This window comes from Muntiacus reevesi, chromosome 16 (genome assembly GCF_963930625.1).
Source record: "Muntiacus reevesi chromosome 16, mMunRee1.1, whole genome shotgun sequence".
NCBI lineage: Eukaryota > Metazoa > Chordata > Mammalia > Artiodactyla > Cervidae > Muntiacus > Muntiacus reevesi.
The window spans coordinates 12,340,426-12,364,839 of NC_089264.1; the positions used below are offsets into that span (position 1 = coordinate 12,340,426).

At 39.5% G+C, this 24,414-nt stretch overlaps 1 protein-coding gene across 7 annotated transcripts in view; it reads right to left on the reverse strand.

Moving 5' to 3' along the window:
* The window catches only part of ANK2 (ankyrin 2), a 679,395-nt gene that overhangs the window by 185,799 nt on the left and 469,182 nt on the right, over nucleotides 1–24,414 (reverse strand). For all 7 annotated transcript variants that reach the window (XM_065907336.1, XM_065907339.1, XM_065907337.1 and 4 more), the window contains exon 2: nucleotides 16,423–16,524. In XM_065907336.1, the coding sequence (XP_065763408.1) occupies nucleotides 16,423–16,524 (102 nt within the window). The remainder of the gene's footprint in view (nucleotides 1–16,422; nucleotides 16,525–24,414) is intronic.

The following is a 24,414-nucleotide window of genomic DNA, read 5'->3' on the forward strand; positions in this document are numbered from 1 at the left end:
TTATTTGGTATTTTTTAGAATAAAAATATCTCAGCCTTTGATAATAAGTCAGCAGTTAAGGAGAAGAGTGATTTCCTCTAGGCCTCTACACTTATAATGTCTAAATGTGTCAAAATTAGAGATGAATTCTATAATGAGTTCTAGACTGTTACAGCATCATGTCCATGCCAAACTTAGTTGGTTAAGCGGGTTAAGTGTAGTTGATCTTTAAGTTATATACAGTAATAAAATTCTTTGGTTCTTAAATGACAAGTAATGAGAGTATAATTTCCAGATGATTTAAAGGAAGTACCCATGAGATGAAGTCTTCTCTTTGCATATTTATCATTTGTTTAACTTTTCAATCAACTCATCTTGACAGAAATCTTTAAAAACATGGCTCTTCTCATTCTGACACAGAATTTATCAAGATTGGAAGCAGGGGAAAGAGTCTACATCAGAATTAATCAGCAAGCTATTTTTTAAAAAATGAGATGAAAAAACTCCCCTAGTAGAACAACCTGAATTGGATGTGCATTCAGGGGTAAAGGGTAAAACTGAAGTGAGAGAGGGAAAGAGTAGCAGGATCTCAAAGGGAAGGAAGTAAGACAGAACAGAACCTTAAAAGGTCCCACACAGTTCATTCCAGTTGTGCCCAGTCCTCTTACTGTTAAACATGGCACAGAGTTTTATATTAATATAGACTAGAGAAGGCTTTAATTCAATAATTAATAATAAGTGAGTATCAACTATTCAACTATTTAAACTGTTCTGTACATGCATTATATTCCAAGCATCATGATAGGTACCAAGTCTACATTTCAAGGGACCCATAAAAAATTTAGTAATGTTATCAGGGAATTAATAATCATCTTTCCCCCCCCATTTTACAATTTTAATTAAAAATAAGCCAAATTTGGCTTACTGAGCTCTAAAGGAATATGGAGAGAGAGAGGAGGGAACTCTCAAATAACAAAAGTTAGCATACAGCCTTCTGAGAATCTCATCATCACTCTGTTTTACATCATAATAAAATGATTCCTGCAATTTGCATTTTGTATCAGTTTCAGGTTTGTCTGCAATACACTCACTGGCTTAGTCACTTTATCCTTTGCACAATTTTTAGTTCTTTTCACAATTGGCTGTATTTTGTGTTACCTGGTTTCTCATGAACAACAGTCAAATCTATTCAACCTTGTAAACTCTACACGTGACATAGTACCTAGAACAAGAGGAAGGATACTGCAGTAACGTTCGTACAATGAATGAGCTAATAAATAGTATGTGCCATGCAGAGGTAAACAAGAGTTTGCTTAATTCATCCAATAACTGTGCATTTTGTCAGTAAATGTGACAGGTGCACAGACAAGTCAGGAACAATTACATCCACCATTAGCCTTTGGAAATACAATCAAGAAAAGCGCACTTTCTGAGGCTGAAGTTGGTTAACATTAACATATACAAGAGCAAATTAGACTCTGAGATAAATATTTAAAGTGGTTTTTCTCAACCTGAAATCCTTGGATGTGCTCTTAAGGATCTCTGAATTCTCTGAGAACTTTTTTTAATTTGGCATTTTCATGCAAGTGCCAATCTTAAAGTTAATAGACATATATGCTGGATCATCTGGAAAATCACATTTAATTAAATATCATCTAGCAATTTCTTGTTCTCATATTCTTGATTGATTCCAAAGGATCATTTAAAGGAACATGAATTTTAATGCAGTATTTCTGAAACTGAAGCATACAGATATATTCTCAAGGTTCTCAAAATAGTCTCCTTCTCTAAATAGAAGAAATATGGCCTCAAGAGATGGTTTGTAAACATAACCTAATGAAACTTGGGTTGCTCCATTTAGAAAGTATAACAGATGCTTGAGGAGGCAAGATAAGAACTACTCAGCCAGAAAAAGGAACAAATTTGAGTCAGTTGTGAGGTGAATGAACCTAGAGCCTGTTATAGAAGTCAGAGGAAAACAAATAATAATAATGCATATGTATGGAATCTAGAAAAAGAATACTGATGAACCTGTTTACAGGGAAGAAATGGGAGAGGCAGACATAGGAAACAGACTTGTGGACGCAGCAGGGGAAGGACAGAGGTGGGACTCATTGAGAAAGCAGCACTGACATCACACGCCATCAGGCGTAAAAGGAAGCATGAGCAGGAAGCTGCTCCGTAACACAAGGAGCCCAGGCTGGTGCTCTGTGATGACCTGGAGGTGCGGGATGGGAGAGGGGAAGGTCAAGAGGGAGGCTCCTGTATAGATAACTATGACTGATGGGGGTTGTTGTTCAGCAGAAGCCAACACAACATTGTAAAGCAATTATCCTCCAATTAAAATAAAAGAAACTTCCTAAGCATTAGAAGCTTCACTATGTCCCAGAGAATTATAAATCGCCTGAAATGAATGATGACAATGTTGATCATATTGGAAAGAATAAGCTTGTTAGAATGTCTCCAGAATTTGTCCATCCAGCGACGCTAGCTTGAGTGAAATCAGTAACTGTGGCCAGCCCAACTTTTTTGTTAACTGCTATCCAACTGCAACTGACACAGCCATAATTTGGTCCCCTGAATAAGTGTGTGCAACACAGTGGGTTTTCTCTGATATCATCTGAACCTAAAGTAGTCTTGCTTTGAGGAAGAGAACTACGCTGTGAAGGTTACATATATAAAGTACCTAGACAGTGATGAGCATGTACCCGACGTGCAATAAAGTAGTATTTAATACCACAGGTATTATTTCCCATTTCATGACTGGGTAATTTGAGATTCGGAATGATTTAGGAGATTGGCTTGATATCCATATTTATTCAATTATTCATTTAGTGAATATTAATTGTAAACCTCTTGTGTGACAGGTCCTTTCAGCAAAATGCCCTTTTCACTCAACAATGCTGAAGCTTAAATTTTAGCTTATAAATCATTCTTTGTGAGCTGGTTCATATAAGTCAGTAACCATATTTAGATTGCTATACTTCATGGACTTTTCTTTTTAAACCCTTAATTTTCCTGTGCTGTTAATGTTCCAAGTTTTCAGCCTGTGGGTTGTGCATTTCTTTCTGCGTTTTGCTAAACTGTTAGCCCTGGATACAAATGATTAATAAGAATATAGTGCCTTCTTTAGAGACATAAAAATCTCACTAAAAGGAGTCATTAAAAAAGGCTATAGAGATCATAGCTAGTTTGTTTTTCAAATTAATAATTTCAAGAGAACTTGAACAGCAAATCTCTTAAACAATTTCTCTTTGGTTGCTTTGGATGAGAAAAATATATTCACATCTCCCTCCCTGATAAACTGCTTCCTTCCATCCTTACTTCTCTCCCCTGCCTCCCATGGGCACTTTGCTGTCTTCCTTCATTCCTTAAGGGAAATATCACATCACAGGTTCTCCAATAAACCTCTTTCCCAAGGGCAGTAGCATCCTTCTCTCACCCCAGCAATGGGCTTGTACACATGATCAGGTGCAGGGTTTGATATCAGCTTGTCCCCACCGCACCCTCTACCCTGCACAAAGTACTTGTCTTCTTTGTATTGTTGGTAACTTTTTTTTCGTGGTGGTGGTAGTGAAGGGAGTCAGGGGGAGGGAAGAGCCAGCGATTACCTTTTCCAAGGTGTGCCCTTATGAGCCCTTGTTCATCTGCATTTTAGACTCTTTCATCCTACCCTAAAGACCTTTCATGTCTGAGGGAAGGGGCTGAAGAAAAAAACAGTATGGTGCTAAAATCAATCACCTACATCGAGTTATACACATGTACATACACAGGTTCATCAACAGACAGGTAGCTCCCCATCATGTCCGTTTCAATGGACAACCACTTTTAACAGGGAGCTGCTGAATTATTTTCTACATGTCTATTTTCCTCATTTCTAAGAATCTGAAGAAGTTACCATCTGAAAACAAGGTTTCCTTTTCTTTCCTACTCCTTATCCATAAGAGAAGACTTTGAAGACTAAGGATCTAAGGATCCTAGGATTTGGAGTTGCTCCTTTACAACCATAAAAACACACACACACACAGAAGGAGAAAGAGAAAATTATGAGGGTAGACAGGCATGGTAAATGCCTGGGAAATGTCTATAGAAGAGTGGGGAAAGACCGGAATAAGTGATTAGTAAAGAAAGAGACTGTTAGACTAGGAGTGGGCAAAACCTCAGCTACTGCAAAAGGGCTGGCTGATCTTTAAAGGCACAAGGAAAAAAACCAAGCAAAAAAGTGACTAAGCAAGAATGGCATCTAAATACATCTCACTTCAAACACCCCCTGTGTTTGGTTGTTGTATGTATCTGAAGAGCTCTACTGAATAGATGTTTGGATAAAGATCTTCCCTCTCTTGACCCCCCACAGCAGAAATCAAGATGGGACTCCAAAACTCTGTGGGCTCCTGGCTAGACTCCCCACTGCCTCATATCTTTTTCCAGACAACTTTCACAATCTCACCATCACTATCTGGTTGGGACTATATAGACTGAATTTAACAAAAGTTAGCATACCCTGTATCTTTGTGTATGCTAGTCACCAGGTCAATCCTCTTCCTCCAAATGCAACCCCCATATGCATCCCTTTTTCTGATCATCTCTGATGACCTCCCATATTCTGAAACTCTTACACAAGGTCTTCTAGAACACATGAATGTGGTTATTAGCAGTGTCTCTGTGCCTTAAATCTCTTCTCTGAACATTCCTTTTAACCTTTCTGTTCTAACTGAAACTCAAACCACTGCTTCCCTGAAGTCTACTCAAGTGATAGTATTATATTTATCCCGCCATTAACCACAGGACTTGGTGGAGCTGTGCCGATGCTTCTTGCTCCTCAACCTGCTCTTCTAAACCATTTTTCATTCTCCGTTTACATAAATCTCCAGATGCCATCAGCCTGTATCTTTTAGATTCCATCCTCATCTCTTGAAGATTTTAACTTCTAGTTCATTGCCACTTTTCCCAACAAATAGGAAAGTGGTTTTTTCACAACCATTTTCAGGTTCCTGACTGCTCAGCCAATAATGTTTCCTTCTCTCTACCTCATCTACTCTTTCCACAGTCATTTCCTGTAACATAATCTTCCTCCAGGATTTCAACCTCAAGCATCGAATCTGTTCACTACCATTTACTCTCTTGACAATCTCCTGACCCAAATTTAACAATCCTTCAGTCCCTGACACCTAGAGTCTGTTCACCTCTTCCCTGTGTCGATTTCTTTCCTCACTCAGCCTAAATTCCATGCAGAATCTTTATAACAATTTGATTCATTCCATTGCAGGCATCCTCAGTTGTCTTGGCCTTCTCTAGCTATACATATCTACATACATACTTAGCTGAACCACATTCCTGGTGATAGACTTCTCCATCTGATACCACATCTGAATGTGGCTGCAGAAGAACCCATGCATACATGTTTGCCCATCAGGCTGCCTTGCAATCATACTCTGTTACTGTTTTTCCCATTCCCCTAGATGATTATTTCACATCTTCTCTCTTCTCAATCTCCAATACCACCTCTCTCCCATCTCCCCTCTCTGCTGATGACCTTCATTCAGATTTCACTAAAAAAAAAAATAGAAGCAATGAAAAGAACTTCCATTCCACATCCAGCTCCCAGCACCTCATCCAAAGTGCTTCTTGCTCTTTTATCCATAAACCCTTCCCTTTTCCTGAACTATCCCTGTTCTTAGCAAAGGCCAACTCCCCATGTGTATTCCAGGCCCCATCCCTTTTCACCCACCTTAGGACAGCCTCCAGCATTTCTCCCTTCTCTCTCATGCCTCATTGACTTTTCCCTCCTCTGCTTATTTTTTCCATTAAGGAGACAAAAATGCTATAATTTACCTCATATTTTTTTCAAGAGCCTCTCTTGATTCTACCTCCTTTTCCAGCTCCCTCCTCCATTTTCTCCTTCCCTTTAGACTCCGAGCAGTAGTATCTGGCCTTCCCACTACTGACTGAATCAACTCCAGTCAGGCTTTCACCCCACCAGGCAACCAAGAAAGCTCTAATCAAGTCATTAGCTATCATCACTTTACTAAGCCTCTTGTTCCCTTCTTCAGCTTATTTGAACAGTGTTTTACAGAGCATTTTTTTTTCCTCCACCTGAAAATAAACCTTTCACTTGGTTTCCTAGACACAGCACTCCAGGTTTTCTCCGACTTTCCAGGGCACTTTCCCCCATTCTCCTTCCCAGCTCCACCTCATCTTCCTGACCTCTAAGAGCTAGAGTGTCCCAAGGCTCAGTCTTTGGACCTCTTCAGTTTTCTCATATAATTTTCACATATTGTTTTGGTGACATCATCCAGTTTCATGGCTTTACATAACATCTATAACACTGAATGCTCCAAAATATGTATCTCTGGTAAAAAGCTCTCCTCTGAACCTAAGACTCGTACGCCCAACTACATGCTCAACATATTGGGTATCAAATAGATGAATTGAACTTATATTCACAGCTGAACTTACGATTATTTCCTTAAACCTGCTCAAATCACAGTCTTTCCCATCTTAGTTAATGAAACTTCTAACCCTCACTATTCTTGTGACCCCAGCCTTCACCCCCAGCGCCTCTTGCTTCCACTCATTCTACTTCGCTGCTTGGCAACCATTCACTTCCCAGGCGATGCAGTGGTAAAGAATCCACCTGCCAGTGCAGGAGACATGGGCGACTCGGGTTTGATCCCTGGGTCGGGAAGATCCCTGGAGAAGGAAATGGCAACCCACTCCAGCATTCTTGAGTGGAAAATTCCATGGACGGAGGAACCTGGCAGGCTACAGTCCTTGCAGTCACAAAGAGTCAGACACGACTTAGCACCTGAGCACAGACACACACAACCATTCGGTTACCCTTCATCACTCTCTTCCACTCTCCTAGATGATTACTTCACAACTTCTCTCTCCTCTCCAGGAACGAATCTTCAACCCTCATTAGTCTCCTTGCAGCCCCAATCTTCATCCCCAACATCTCTTTGGCTCTCAGGCTACATTAAATCCATCAACAACATTTATCAGCTCTGTCTTAAAAATATATCCAGACTCTGACCACTTCTCACATCTCTCCTGTCTGAGGCCTTAGAACAGAACACCTCATCTCTCACCTAAAGTATGACAGAAGTGTAATACTCCTGTGTCAAGAGTAACATTCCTTCTTCATAAAGTATTCCAAAGCATTTCCTCCTTCTGCCCTTGCTCTTTTTCAGTTGAAGGGCTACTTTTCAACATAAAGTCATCTTATGCCCCTTCTTTGCTATTACTTCTAAGCAATTCTCTTCTCTCAAATTGAAGCCAAAGTTCCTGAAATAGCCTATCTGCTCCTTGGTGCTGCCCCGGGCTCTCCCCTGACCTTCTCTTCCCCTCCCTCCTGCCACTTCAGCTACACCGGCCTCAAACATGCCCGGCGCACTCCTTCCTTGGGGTTTTCTCTCTGCTAAGGCTTCTTTTAAAATGTACTCCCTGGGATTGACGTGTATACACTATGGATAGCACGGATAATAGCGGGTAACTAACGAGAACTCTGCTCTGAGCTCTGCGGTGACCTAAAGGGGAAGCGAACCCCCCCAAAAAAGGGGATATGTGTATATATGTAGCGGGTTCACTTTGTTGTATAGCAGAAACTATACAACATTGTAAAGCAACTATACTCCAAAAAAGGTAAAAAATAAAATAAAATGTACTCCCTCCAAACAAAGCCGAGTTTCCTTGTTCACCTCCTTCCGGTCTTCTGACCATCCTGCCTTCAAAGACACGCTGCTCTCCATCCCCCTCCCTTTCTTCCTCCTGACTGTATTTTTCTCCCCGTCCCTCACTGCGATCTCTCTTCCCACACAGTTTACTTTTTCCCTTGGTGACCATCTCTCTCCCCTCAGGCAGACTGTAAGCTACACGAGGGCAAGGGTTTTGCTTCTTCCTTCATGGCACCTAGAATTCTGCCTGCCACATAGTAAACATACAATATGTGCTTGAATAAACAGATAAACAAATGGTAAGCTTGCATTCAGACTGGCAGAAAGACCGCTATGAGGGTAAAATCTGAGATGACCTAGGGAGGAATGAGCAGACTGCCTGGTTCTATGTTTAAAAATCAACATCTTTTAAGTCAGAAGGCAAGCACTGAAGAACATCCTTAGAATATAAATTGTTCTGTTTGGTCTAAATCACTTAGCAAAGTACTTAAGAAGACAGTCACAGGAATAACCCGCATGAAGCTACCCTTGGGAGTTTTTAAATGAAAAGTGTGAAAGTGTTAGTCGCTCAGTCTTCTCTGACTCTATGCGACCCCATGGACTGTAGCCCACCAGACTCCTCTGTCCATGGGATTCTCCAGGCAGGAATACTGGAGCGGGTTGCCATTTCCTTCTCCTGGGGATCTTCCCGACCCAGAGATCGAACTCAGGTCTCCTGCATTGCAGGTAGACTCTGCCATCTGAGCCACCAGGGAAAGCTGCTTTAAAGTGATAGAAGAGTTACATTTCAAACATTTCGTAAATCTGTGTGGTGATACATGGAAACGAAGCTTTTTAGAGCTATGGAGAAGTAGCTGAGGAAAAGTCTCTGTGGAATTTCTTTACATTGAATGACTTAACTCTGAAACTAAAAATTCTAAGTGCTCCAATTATTTGGCAGACATCATTCAAATCCAATTTGAGTCAACACTACTCAGTATAAAGCAAGAATTAGTATTAATGTATTGAAGAAAATCAGAGAATGATGCAGAATCCAATAACAAAAGAGTGTATGTAACCTGAATCAGAAAAATGCACCACCTTTTGCTTCCTCTAAATGAGATGTCACAATTAACTCATGGATATACACCTAGATTATTTGTACAAATATTTGTACCTCACTTAACTTGTTAGAAAACTGTGTAGTTCATTTCATATTCTGTTAATTTTATATGAGTTCAGTTCTCAGCTATTCATTTTTCTTTTTATCTTTATAAAGTCCCAGGCTAACAATTGTTTTTGGCATTTTTAAAAAGAAGTTCTGACCAGATGGAGCCAAATGACATTCATAAAAATGATTTTCATTCCAAAATAGATTTTAGTTTAAAATAACCCATATAAACAGTACCTGTTACCAAATTGCTACTAAATGGGATCTTTCCTATTTGATGACACAGGCTATGATAATACCTTTTATGTTCTGCCTATGAGAACCAACACTACTTTTACTAAAGCTCAGGTTGAGAATCAATATAAAAATATTACATTATCATAAAAAGGATTATAATTTTCTAATATTTTTAGAATGCTTGCTCTGTTAAGCATTTTGCAAACATCATACTTAATATCACAAAAGCCCTATGACTTCAGTGTTGTTATGAACACTATTTTATAGTTGAGAAAACAGTTGAGTCCTGGAGAAGCTGACTGCCCAGGGTCAGGTAGCTGAGAGGTAGCTAAAAAGAATTTGGATTTCAGCACCCGCATTTTTAATGTGGCTTCCAAAAAGGCTGTGTGTCTGAGTCATAGCTATGTGAGCATATGATAAAGTCATTGTTGGGTACACCGACATTGCCCTCTGCTTTTGAGAAATGAAACATAGGCTGTAACTGATATTTCATTTTATCACTTCAGTGTAAAAAATCCAGACCAAATCAAGACCAAAAATCAGAACACTTTAAGAACTGTTAACCTTGAAGGTAATAATTAGAATTGTGTCCAATAAATGATATGTGACATCCTTCATTCTGAAGTCATTGCAGTGGAACCAATAAATTTTGCACATTGTGAAAGTATCTCAACCTTCAGAGGCTTTTTTTGATGTATGCGCTGTGCTCAGCCGCCCAATTGTGTCTGACTCTTTGTGACCCCAGGGACTGTAGCCTGCCAGACACCTCTGTCCACGGGGATTCTCCAGGCAAGGATACTGGACTGGATTGCCATGCCCTCCTCCAGGGGATCTTCCCAACCCAGGGATCGAACACAGGTCTTCTGCATAACAGATGGATTCTTTACCATCTGAGCCACAAACTGGCTATAAAATCTTATGAAAAGGTCATAAGAGGCTATTTTTAATATCTAGATGTCAACTTTGTTTACAATATTATCTTATGAACAATTACTTAAATAAATATAAACTAAGTACACATGAGTTTCAAAAATGGGGGGCAAAAGCTAAGATCTATTCTCTTTTTCTGAATGTATAAGAGATAAAAAATAAATACATTACCAGCTTAATCTTTTAAGAAAAATGAAAGGTAACAAAATTGTGATTGCTTTGAAAAGAGAAAAATGAAACCTCAGTTCTTTGTTTTTTTTAAAGAATACTGTCTTATGCCAAATTTTTAATTTTCCCCATATCCTTCAAATGAAAGTAGAAGCCAAATGGCATTTTTCAATTAAATTTCAAAATTGTCATGGTAGTTACGAGACCAATTTTATAAAGAAAAGGACTTTCATCCATATTTTAGTTTAAGGAATCTTAGCATGCCAACACACATGGTATTTTTGGAAAGCTGGTGCAGTCCAGATTGCTCTTCATTGAGAAATACAACAGGGTACAGAAAGTCCTGGTTTCTATGTTACATGTCATAATGCTCCCTAGAAGCTCAGATTTATGAGCAAGAAAAGCAATATTAGCTTTGAGATTTTATATATTTAGAAATAGCAATACTTTGGCTAAAGAGTTGCCTCTTTTGCCCTTCTGGATGTTTGGGAATTATTTCTGTTCTATATTTTTTTTGAGTTTTAGTAGTAATCCTGGTGGTGGTGCTCTTTGACTTAAAAGTTCCTTTAACTACATATTATGCTAATCTGTGGATGAATAAGGTCCTTTTTATACCAGCAATATTAGATTAAAAATCAGATTTGAGCTTTAAAATAAAGGACAGCTCCACTGCAAATTTTGAAGGGCAGATTCAAACATCTCAGGAAGATTAAAAGTTGAAAGAGAACAGACCTCTGTGATCCCGGGGACATCACTTAACCATTTATAGACTCTTTCTGCATTTGTAAACTCAGGCGAGTGTCTCCCTTCCATTTGTCTCTGCTGACTGATGAAGTATCAGGCCAACACAAAGCCTGATAGGTAGTAACTAATTAGTTAGCATTTCTCACTTCATTTGCCTAATCTCTACTCAATATACATTCCTGAATGGTAATAAAAAAGAGCCAACACCAGACAACAATATTTACTTAATACCTGGTAAATTCTGGTGACTGAGGAGAATCAACCTCATACTTTGCAAGGAGGTCAATTTCATTTTACTGGTTCTCGGTGGATTATACACAGTCATTGCAGTTAGACTATGTAAACCTCAGAAAGCCCTTTCATATTTCATATTTAATTCACATTGTTACTCAGTGTGTGAAATTGAATGTATCATTATTTTCTTATTCTAGAGATTAGAAAAATGTCACTTTCTAACTTGAAATGACTTGCTGAAAGTGGAGACAGAACTTAAACTTGAGCCTCTGGGCTCTAAATTCTGTGTGATTTTATGACATTGTTGCCTTCTCACAAAAATAGATGTTCTTCCCTCCTATAGTAATATGTTAGTAGACAGTGGGCTACAAGAAAAATACGTTAAGTTACTAAAAACTTTTCTAGGTAACTCAACAAGTTAGGTTTATAACTCTATAAAGCAGATAAGAAGTGAGTATTTACTGCTGAGATTTTTTCTTTAAAAAAAAAAACCTAAGATCTTTTATATAATTAAGATATTTCTTATATTTTAGAGTAAAGTGGACTTGGTTTGACTGAGGTTAATGTCATTTTCCTTGGGTTCTTCTTTCAGCATCACTTATGATGATTTTATCTAAATGAACTAATACTTCAAACAGTTTCATTGCCTTTTTTCTAGCATATTACAAATATAGAATGTTAATGAATTGATATTAAAATTGGGAGAATGTATTTAATGTACTTGAAAAAACTCTAAAATAGCATTTTAAAATATTCAAACAATTTATATTCATTCTCACAGGCAGTTTTGGAAGAAATTCATACGTCTATACAGGAATTTAGAGGCAGTTCATACAACTATATAGAAATTTCGTATAGTCAAAGCTATATTTTTCCAATAGTCATGTTCGGATATGAGAGTTGGACCACAAAGGAGGCTGAGGGGCAAAGAATTGATGCTTTTTAATTGTGCTGGAGAAGACTCTTGCAAATCTCTTAGGCTACAAAGAGATCAAGTCAGTCAATCCTAAGGGAAATCAACCTTGAGTATTCATTGGAAGGACTGATGATGAAGCTGAAGTTCCAATACTTTGGTCACCTGATGTGAAGAGCTGACTCATTGGAAAAGACCCTGATGCTGGGAAATACTGAAGGAAAAAGAAGAAGGGGGCAGCAGAAGATGAGACTGTTAAATAGCATCACCGACTCAATGCACATGAAATGGAGCAAACTCCAGGAGATGGTAAAGGACAGCAGAGCCTTGCATGCTCTGGGGCCTGTGGGGTCACAGAGTTGGACATGACTTGGAGACTGAACAACAACAACAATAAGAATTTGGATGTTCTTTCTCTTCTAATATATGAAAACCTCAAATTATTTGTTCAAAAAAATACTAGAAATGTATCAAATAAAAGAACTCATAACAAAATATAAGATAGATAAGAAAAGGAGGTATAAAATGTGAAGATCTTATATACTAGGATAAAGGCATTTGGCTTGATTCCATATGTCAGTGCCAAAAACTATGTAAGGTCTGCTATTTTATCTTACCTATAAGCTAAAATGCTAAACTGCTACTGTTTCTTGATGCTAGAAGAAGACACAAGTCTCCTAGATGAGAGACAATGGACTTCATGCATGCATGCTAAGTCGCGTCAGTCGTGTCTGACTCTTTGGGACCCCATGGACTATAGCCTGCCAAGCTTCTCTATCCCAGGCAAGAATCCTGGAGTAGGTTGCCATGTCCTACTCCAGGGGGTCTTCCCAACCCAGGAATTGAACCTGCATCTCCTGAGGCTCCTGCATTGCAGGTGGATTCTTCACTGTTGAGACACGAGGGAAGCTCAATGGACTTCACAGTTCACAGCAAAGAATCAGCTGACTGTCAACATGTTGCCTCCATCAGTTCCATATCCCCCCTAACCCCAAGGAAGTGACACGGAGGACTATGGATACCTGTGCATCCCGAGGGTTATATTAAAGAAGAATTAACCTTGAGGGATTCACAGCTTTTAAACTAAGAATGAATAAGCCTACTTTTTCTCTGAAGGAATGAGCTACCTAATCCCTTAAGGTTGCTCACTGCAAACACTACCCTGAGAAAGGCCCCAGATAAACAGCATTCAGTGTCTTTCATTCTTGCCACACCCAAAGGAATATATAGGGATGCTCAGGGTTATAGCAGATTGATATTCCTAAAAGCTAACAGCACTCAATATTTTTGATGCCAAGAGATACACTCTCCTAAAGGACAAGAAATATTGCTATTGGTGACAATACTTCCTGTGGTGGAAAGTCTTGGGAGGAGCAAGGAAAACCCTGCACCCTTTGCAAAAGTCTGCAGGTAATTTTTATACAACAATCACACTGATCTAAGCACTGGAAGCCGGAGAAAGTTTGGGGGTGGGGGAGTACCATAAAAACATTTTTATTTTAGAAAGATGACTCAAGACATAGCATAGAGATTGACCAGAGTGATGAGATAAAGACAGAACCTAATTAAGGAGGCTCTTGTGGCACCTATGGTAAGTGACCATACTGTGGGTTAATGCAAATTTGTGGATGTGGAAGACGAACCAAGAAAGGAGTGCTGAAATGGAGTAGGGGAGAAGACAAGGGTGGAAACCTGTTTGAACTAAGTATTAGTAAGGCTAAAGCCTTTCACTTTGTGGATCACAACAAACTGTGGGATATTCTTAAAGAAATGGGAATATCAGACCACCTTACCTGCCTCCTGAGAAACCTGTATGCAGGACAGGAAGCAACAGTTAGAACCAAACATGGAACAACAGACTGGTTCAAAATTGGGAAAGGAGTATGTCAAGGCTGTATATTATCACCCTCCTTATTTAACTTATTATCTGCAAAGTACATCATGCAAAATGCTGGGCTGGATGAAGCACAAGCTGGAATCAGATTTCTGGAAGAAATATCAACAAGTTCAGATATGCAGATGATACCACTTTAATGACAGAAAGTGAAGAGGAACTAAAGAACCTCTTGATGAAGGTGAAAAAGGAGAGTGAATAAGTTGGCTTAAAACTCAACATTCCAAAAACAAAGATCATGGCATCCAGTCCAATCACTTCATGGCAAATAGATGAGGAAAATGTGGAAACAGTGTCAGATTTCTTTTTCGTGGGCTCCAAAATCAATGCAGACAGTGACTGCAGCCATGAAATTAAAAGATGCTCCTTGGAAGAATAGCTATGATAAACTTAGTGTATTAAAAAGCAGAGACATCACTTTGACGATAAAGGTCCACATGGTCAAAGTTATGGTTGTTCCAGTAGTCATGTATGCTTGTAAGAGTTCATAAAGAAGGCTGAACGCCAAAGAAGAGACACTTTTAAAATGTAGTGCTGCTGTTTATAATAGCCAGGACATGGAAGCAGCCTAGATGCCCGTCAGCAGATGAATGGATAAGGAAGCTGTGGTACATATACACCATGGAATATTACTCAGCTGTTAAAAAGAATTCATTTGAATCAGTTCTAATGAGATGGATGAAACTGGAGCCCATTATACAGAGTGAAGTAAGCCAGAAAGATAAAGAACATTACAGTATACTAACACATATATATGGAATTTAGAAAGATGGTAATGATAACCCTATATGCAAAACAGAAAAAGAGACACAAAAGTACAGAACAGACTTTGAACTCTGTGGGAGAAGGTGAGGGTGGAATGTTTCAAAAGAACAGCATGTATATTATCTATGGTGAAACAAATCACTAGCCCAGGTGAGATGCATGAGACGAGTGCTCGGGCCTGGTGCACTGGGAGGACCCAGAGGAATCGGGTGGAGAGGGAGGTGGGAGGGGGGATCGGGATGGGGAATACGTGTAACTCTATGGCTGATTCGTGTCAATGTATGACAAAACCCACTGAAATGTTGTGAAGTAATTGGCCTCCAACTAATAAAATAAAATTTAAAAAAAAACAAATAAATAAAATGTAGTGCTGGAGAAAACTCTTGAGAGTCTCTTGGACAAGAAAGAGATCAAACCAGTCCATCCTAAAGGAAATCAACCCTGAATATTCATTGAACAGACTGATGCTGAAGCTGAAGCTCCAATACTTTGGCCACCTGATGTGAAGAGCGACTCACGTGAAAAGACCCTGATGCTGGGAAAGATTGAGGGCAGGAGGAGAAGAGGGAGACAGAGGATGAGATGGCATCACTGACTCAACGGACATGAGTTTGAGCAAACTCAGGGAGACAGTGATGGACAGAGAAGCCTAGCATGCTGCAATTCATGGGGACACAAAGAGTCAGACATGACTTAGCAACTGAACAACAAAAAGAAAATCAGCAGGTAGGAATCTGGGAGGAGAGCAAGTGTGAGTATGGAAAGACACCAGATTCAGTTTTTGAGAAGTTGTATTTGAAAGATTTACTAATTTCAGGGGACTAGAGATTGAACATAACTGGGCTCAATGAACACATTAGGATATATATATCAGTATATAGCACGACATTCATGATGTGAATGTTCATTGGAAGGACTGATGCTGAAGCCGAAACTCCACTACTTTGGCCACCTTATGCGAAGAGTTGACTCATTGGAAAAGACCCTGATGCTGGGAGGGACTGGGGGCAGGAGAAGGGAATGACAGAGGATGAGATGGTTGGATGGCATCACCGACTCGATGGACATGGGTTTGGATGAACTCCAGGAGTTGGTGATGGACAGACAGGGAGGCCTGGCGTGCTGCGATTCATGGGGTTGCAAAGAGTCGGACACAACTGAGCAACTGAACTGAACTGAAAGTCCTTAGCAAACGGATGTGATAAATAAATAATCCAAACTCCTCATTTAAACTAACAGTATCAAACTCTCCTCACTCAAATCTATCCTTTAAAAGTAATGGCAGGGTAGGGAGGGGTAAGTGGGTGCATAATTTTGATTTTATTCTTTTATTTCTCTACCCCAAGTTGTAATAATCAGTGTCCCCCTGAATAAAAGGCTTACAGCAGACAAGAACAGAAGCCAGCATCTGGATAACTAGTTGATAATAAACGAGCAGGAAAACATCTTTCTTGGTCAGCATTTCAGCTAAGGGCAGCCCAGATCATTTCATAGGCAAAACTGATGTTTAATCACTTTTGATCTATCTACTTTGCTGGTATTATTAGCTCTAGATACAAATGTCTGAGGCTTCGAAAGTTGGTAAGGAGGCAAAAATGAACTTTCATAATTCTGGACGGGTGCTATTTTAGTAAATTCAACAAAAGACAAAAAACTCTCTGGGCTCTTGGAGTGTACCTATAGGTAACAGGTGTGTCTTCAGCATATAATACCGAGGCAGCTGCATGGCGCTTACCTGGTTGCAGGTGTTGATGTCTATGCCCCCCTTCAGATATTCCACGACTTTGTCCAAGTTGCCTGCTCTGGCGGCACGGAGGAAGCTTGCATTGCTGTCAGACTGTGAAAAACAGAAAAGAGCTTCAGTGAATTACTGGTAAAGTGAACACACATCACAGACAAAGAAACAGGAATGTCTGCACCACATATTGGAAAAGCTTCGGCTGCAAAACAATCCAAACCTGAGTTTAAGACACTTAATAGTTATTAACAGGACAAGTGAGCAACCTCACAATATTTCTAGAGAGTTAAGGACATTAAGGTCAATGGGAATACATTCTGCTCTATTAAAGAGTATAAAAGAATCATTAAAATAAAAAAATTTTTACTGCTTTATTGCAAATCTTTGGCTACATTTGAAGATGAACTCATAGTACCTCCACATCCACTGTTACCCGTTCATTTTAGCTTCAGGAAGCTAGTGACTTTACACTGAGCCTAGTATGGAGCCAAAAAGGAAACAAAAACTGAAAAGAAATGAAAAGTACTGGGTTTCTTCTTTCTTCCTTGACTGGTTTTCAGATGCATCTGAGGGAGAATACTGACTATGGGTCACCTGGCAGTCATCTGTCCTTATGATAGGGGAAAAACAGAAAGTTGCAAGGATGCTTTGAGGAAAGCAGACAGTGTTAGCCGGCAGGTGTGGACTGGGTCAATACAGATTTTGGAATCCTAGTGATTTTGGGAAAACAAGATTAAATTTAAACCAGCTGACATAATACCAGATTCAAATCTCTTGGTAAAGATGATCACTCTGAGTGGAAACTGCTTTCTAAGTCCTCATCTTGAGTCCATTCCTCGCAAAACCTGATCCTGGGAAAATCAGCTGAATCCCCCCACCCCCACCAAAAAAAATGTCCAAAGGAGGCTATTTCAGAGGTGTAGCCACAGACACCTTGCCTCTCTGACTTGCTGACAAAGTCTGATTTTCAAACCTTAACACAAGGATGATGATAACGTCATTAGGTTCCAAGATACTGGCATCACTTTATAGATCTTCTTGTGGTATAACATCTGACTAAAGAGGAAATGGGCTTCCCAAGTGGCATTAATGGTAAAGAACCTGCCTGCCAGTGCAGGAGATGTAAGAGATGTGGGTTCAATCCCTGGATCAGAAGAATCCCCTGGAGGAGTGCATGGCAACCCAGCCCAGTATTCTTGTCTGGAGAATGCCCACGGACAGAGGAGACTGGCAGGCTATGGTCCATAGGGTCGCAAAGAGTCAGACGCGACTGAAGCAACTTAGCACGCACACAGATGCAAAGAGAAAACAGCAACCTACCTACAGTAGTAGATCCCTATGAAAAGGGACCTACTAGAAAGGGAGATGCAGGTGGGATGGCTCTTAACCCACCTCCTTCTCTCTCGAAAGGACTCGGCAAGGGCCCTTGGCATACTCTCGGACCTGTTTATTATGACTGGTGATGAAGTACACACGTAGAAATGGAAGTGTTTCCTCTGGGAGTCTCAAATATGGAATTACTTGCAGACTGTTAGAATGATTTACACAAGGGAAGACTGAACGCCCCAGGACAAAATTGCCTCACACTTAAGCCAAATACGACAATGCCATATATATTTACAAATCTGATAAATAATTTATGAGGCATCGAAAGGTATGAGTGAAATCTGCACATCTGGACTGCATGTTTGGAGCCTTCAGAAACATATCCCGGTGTGACTAACATAATGCTGCCTTCCTACTCCCCACACCGCTGTGATCCTCACGCTTCATCCTTCCTGAAAGCTATGCTCATGGCAGGGTGCCCCTGGCTTATCTGCAATGCTGCAGGGGTCGAATGGTGACTCATTTTGAAATGTCTATTCTATGGAAGTATTTGTGATTTGCAGCAAATTCTAAATTCCAGGAAGATTTTCCTCCTTCAAGTTTCTTGCCCCAGCACTTAAAAGTGAAACATGATAATACTTTGCATTATGCTCTGTCAATATCCCACAGGAAACATTAGTTATTACAAAACAACAATTAAATAACATTAGGTCACAGAAAGTATGACAACATTATTTCCCATATCCAGGTTTTTAAAAATAAATCCACATGCTATATATTACATGGTCTTCCCAGGTAGTACTAGTGGTAAAGAATTTGCCTAGAGATGTGGGTTCGACTCCTGCGTTGGGAAGATTCCCTGGAGGAGGGCACGGCAACCCACTCCAGTATTCTTGCCTGGAGAATCCCATGGACAGAGGAGCCTGGCAGGCTACAGTCCACAGGGTCACAAAGAGTCTGACATGACTGAAGTGACTTAGTACACACATATATTACATACTATATTAAAGATGATGCCTAGAAAGTACTTCCATCCAGCGGTACACAAGGCTTCATAATTATAAGTAACATTTATGAACGTCAAGCACTTCCCAGGTGGTGCTGGTGGTAAAGAATCAACCTGCTAATGGAGGCAAGACATGGGTTCAATCCTTGGGTCTGAAGATCCCCTGGAGTGAGAAGTGGCAACCCCCTCCAGTATTCTTGCCTGGAAAATTCCACGGACAGAGGACTCTGGCGGGCTACAGGCCATGGGGCCACAAAGAGTCAGACACGACTGAGCACATGAATGTTTACTGTGGATCAGGCACAGAGCTAAGTTACATGCCTTATATTGTGATGACAAAATCATTAGGTGAAAGCAACTATTACTATGCTCATTTAATAGGTGATGAAAGAGGTTTAGAAAATTTTCAAGGTCACAGAATTTTTCAATGGAAGATCCAATATTTAACTCATATTTCTCAGTCTCAAAGCTAGTCTTATCTGCTGTTCTCCCTCATCTGGGCAAGGTATCAAAGCAGATGTTACTGTAGATACCTAACCTCAGCTATAGGTTTAGCTGGTTTGTGATAACCTCAGTATGCCCTTGGTCTACCTATTTGTTCTGTAAATCTTGGCACTTGCTAGATAGAGTACCTTAGCTAGAGAGAGAATTCTTGGCGGATAGCTCTAGCCTCAAATTTATCAGTCATCTATGCACCTAGAGAAATGAAGAGTTGGCTTGAGACAAACTACTTAGAAACACATTCACTTCGGAATAAGGAAAGAGACAGTAAAGTACATACTGCATTAAAAAGCCAGTTGACTGTCTCTCTACATGCCTAACATGATCAAACTCACAGACTAAGATCAGGTTTGCTATCATTCCTGTAAAAAAAAAGAATGCCATGAACAGAGGTAGAGCCAGAGGGTGTAGCTGACCCTGCACGAATGAAGAAATACCCAGAGACACCCTGTGGAAGCTTGGGGGGGTGGTGCTGTTGTTGGTCTGAAGGGACTTCAGGTGTCATGGAGGGGTACCTATTAGATCCTCTCAGAACCTTCCGTAGGGGCTGGGCATGACATTGAGGATTGCTTTTGCTGTTACATAATAACAAGTTTTAATAACTAATTTTCTCTTTTCTGAATCAAACTCCTAAAAAGTAAAGGCAAGGAAAAGAGTTAAGGCCAATCCCTGGAATTCTAGCAAAAAAGAAAAGTCCCCAGTGTTTTAGACAGGCTAGAGTCAATAGAAAGGAAACACGTGAGCTATCCTGGCAAGTATCTCTTCAGCAGTGGAGTCACAGTAAATTTTGCTATAAGCTGTATTCTTCTAGAAACCCATTAAGGGATTTAGTTTTCCCAAAGTAAGAAAATGCATTAGAAATGGATTTTGCAAATGCAAGTAAGTATGTTATTATAAAATGCTTTCAGAGCATGAGTTTCAAGAACAAACTTAAAATGAAACTTCAAAATGTCTATGTAGATACTGACATTATTGAAGATTAAAAGTATAGATTGGTACAGAAGTACATATTTTTCTCCTACTTCCAGATAAACACTTGCAAGCCCTGTACTACAAAGAGGTCAATCTGTGATTAAAGCTCTTGACATAAGAGCTTAGGATAAACAGCTTTTAGTCTGGTTACCTTCAATCAACACAGAGATGAAAGAGGATTCCGGGACTCCTGGTGAGGGATGCAGCAATTTTTACTACGCTATGTTTCCCTCTGAGTATGACAAAAGTAAGAATTTTAAAATTAAAATTAGGTATTAGTAGTGGGAGAGGCATGCTTTCAAAATAGACCTTAGCCTCTTGGCCTGACCGGGAGATTTCACACATAAAGAGAAAAGAAGGCAACAGCAATTCCTTTGAGAGCAAAGTCTGACATACAGACTAACTTTTTATGCTTTGTTGCTGTCTGTCCCTAGAACTCTCAATCCTAAAATCAACTGTGCTTATGCCTATATAAAGTCTGACTCTGAACAAGGCATTCAAATGCTGAGCTCCACTTATTTTAATCTGCAACAGATGGATGTCATTAAAACTTGTCCCTTTTACAACCCGAGTGTGGCATCTCAAGCCGAGAAAGAAAAATTTCCTCTTCAATTCTTCTTGACACAGTTCTGTACATTTTTTGATCTGAATGTTAGGAAAACAATACTTTCTCAGCATCCAGCAGAGTGGACATGAAAGGCAAGGAGGAATGTGCATTCACAGAGCCACATTACGGCTGAAGGAGTGCTTCCCCGAAAGATCCAGGGGCTCACTCACACGGGTCCTTGAGTTCGCGCCAAGATTTTGCAAAACATCTATGCTTACAGTTCAATAACACCCTCACAAGGAGAATATAAACATGTTCCAGGTCATCTAGATGGCTACCCTTCTACCGAGAACAGCCATCTATCTTTGGTATGTGACTTTGTGTTTATAATTCAGTGCATAACAGGTAAAGCAGAGATGGAATACAGACAGAGGCATAATACGCAAAATATCTTGCCTTGGAGCAGACTCTGACTCTTGTGACCCCATGGACAGTAGCCCACTAGGCTCCTCTGCCCATAGGATTTTCCAGGCAAGAATACAGGAGTGGGTTGCCATTTCCTTCTCCAGGGGATCTTCCTGACTCAGGGATTGAACCTGGGTCTCTTGTATTACAGGCAGATTCTTTACTAACTGAGCTACAGACCCCACATATTAGTAGGGACTTCCTTGACAGTTCAGTGGCTAAGACTCCAAGCTTCCTCTGTGAAGGGAGCAGGTTTGATCCTTGCTCAGGAAACTAAAATCCCACATGTTGCACAGAGTGGCCAAAAAAAAAAAAAAAAAAAAAACTAACAAAAAAATAAAGTTGCAAATAACAGGCTCGGATGCTATCTCGGTATGATCCAACTTACTGTGACTGTTGGCAGTAAGTATAACAGAAAATCCAGAGTAAAATGCTTTTCAGTTCCTAATTGCAGTGTTATTGGCTTAGGTACATATCTTTACCACAGTACTGACTCCATCACCAAGTAAATGAAGAGAGTTTTAAATGATTATCAAATAGCATGCCATTAATATTGGCTTCCCAGGTGGCTCAGATGGTAAAGCCTCCTCCTGCAATGTGGGAGACCCAGGTCCAATTTCTGGATTGGAAGATACCCTGGAGAAGGAAATGGCAACCCACTCCAGTACCTTTGCCTGAAAATTCGAAAGAGTTGGACATGACTGAGTGACTTCACTTTCACTTTCAATATTGGCATTGGCAGTTCTCCGATAGCTTTATGTTTTTATTCTGAAGTAGGAAACAAAATTTTAAATGTATTAATAATGGTTGCAAAATAATAATAATAATAATAATGGTTGTATGACAAGGTTCTAAAAATGTGTGCTCTGTATTATTTTTATTTAGGGCAAATTCAGAAACACATTATAGAAATACAAGGTTAAATCTTTTTACTATTAAACCAACATCTGTGATTTAGTTTTACACAGTCCTGTCCATTCTATTACATCGGTGCTAATTTTTTTTTTTTTGAATAATACTAGTTTTGTAGTTCTGTTCATGCTTAATTTGTAAAACTTGCATTTTAGTAACGGTCTAAGAGTTTAAGGAGTTTTATGTAGTTTGATTTTTACATTTAAATTACCTCTATCGGGAATTCTGTGGCAGTCCAGTGGTTAGGACTCCAAGCTCTCACAGGCCAAGGGCCCATGCTTAATCCCTGCTCAGAGTGCTAAAATCCTACAAGCCACAAGGTGAGGCCCCCGAAAATGTTTTTAATCGAAAAAAATAAATTAATTAATAGTCTAATAAAAATAGAAACACTAGAGGTTACAAACTATTTTCATATTTCAAAGAGGGGAATATAGTATTAATATTTGAGAAGCTCACATCCTCTAGCGTGAATCAGCCACCAGCCTCAACTAACCTAGCAAGTGACACTGGGTACCTACCCTCAGTCTGGTTTATCCTACACCCTCCACAAATATTTGCCAAGCGATTAACCATAAGAAACCACATGTTCCTTCTGAAACTTAGGGAATTTGCTTATTTTCTTAGGATACAGCTATTCCTTTAAAAAAAAAAAAAAAACGGGGTCATCTACCTGCCAACTCAGAGATCTACATTTCTACAGTAATACAAAATAAACAAAATGTATTAAAATAACTTGAGGGGAAAAATCTTAATATGAACATAATAAAATAAAGGACATTTCTACAATTCCTTAGGTCTTTTCTTAGGAATGCTGGATAAGTTAAAACTATGTACAGCAAATTACAAGTTGGATGATCTTGAGTCTTTGTGGGTCTCAATTTCCTTATCAAAAGAAATAAATGTACTTGATGGAATTGCTGTAAGAATGAAATATGATTTGAAGTGCTTAGCCCCATGACAGGCACAGTAGACACTGGCTGAGCTTTTTTTAATTGCAGTTTTTCTTGTAAATTATAAAGACAAAACAACAATGGCAAATCAAAGCATAGATGCATACATACCATCTTCCTTAAAGAAGAAGGTGCTGCCAGAAGCCCAGAGTATTGGAAAATATCCTGCTAACTGTTAAAAGTGTCCTAACTGTATAAACACTTTACACTGCAAAATCCCACGTAGTTTCAATTCAGCTGGCCACTAATAACAAAAACTGTGATAAAACATAAGTTTGTACACTGCAGCTCAAACATGCTGATTAAGCTACATTTTCAGTGTCATTTTAACAGGTCTTTACACTGCAACTAAGTGGGAAATGCTGAAAGAGCTCTGAACTTCAGAAAGAATTAACATAACCTCTTGAAAGGTTGTTTTTACTTCCTTGTGACATATGTTTTAAGAATTTTAGTTCAGATATAGATGCTTCCATTTTACTTTTAAAACGTTACTTAAGATAATCAATGATTAACACATAAAATTGAGAATTGGTATCAAAACAATATCTAACTTTAATTAAACAAATAAATTGTACCTGAATATTTTAAGCAAATACCTATTTGGTATGCAAGATCATTTGAAATTACTTTTAAATAAAGACAAAGACAAATGTTTTCTTAACTTCATATGACATTTTGACATTTGATTTGCACTAGCACACTAAATCAGAGAAGGCCATGGCACCCCACTCCAGTGCTCTTGCCTGGAAAATCCCAGGGACAGGGGAACCAGGTGGGCTGCAGGTCATGGGGTCGCTAGGAGTTGGACACTACTGAGAGACTTCACTTTCACTTTTCACTTTCATGCATTGAAGGAAAATGGCAACCCACTCCAGTGTTCTTGCCTGGAGAATCCCAGGGACGGGGGAGCCTGGTGGGCTGCCGTCTATGGGGTCGCACAGAGTCGGACACGACTGAAGCGACTCAGCAGCAGCAGCAGCACACTAAATTTTTTCATTATCAATGTTTTCCCTGAGATTATTATCCATGAGAAGAACTGCCTATAGGATACCAATTCCACACCTATTCTGCAAAACTATTTAAGATTCCTGAATCCTTTATCAATCCTTACATAATTCTTCAAAAGAGAGTTAAACTAGAATATTATATACAGGGGAAATAGAAATGAATGAACTACATCCACAAGGAACATTGACAGAGGTTACAAAAATAATGCTAAGCAAAATAAGTCAGATCCAAGAAAGGACATCTTCATGACTCCATTTATTAAAGTCCAAAAACTGACAAAACTAACTACACTCTTAGAAAAC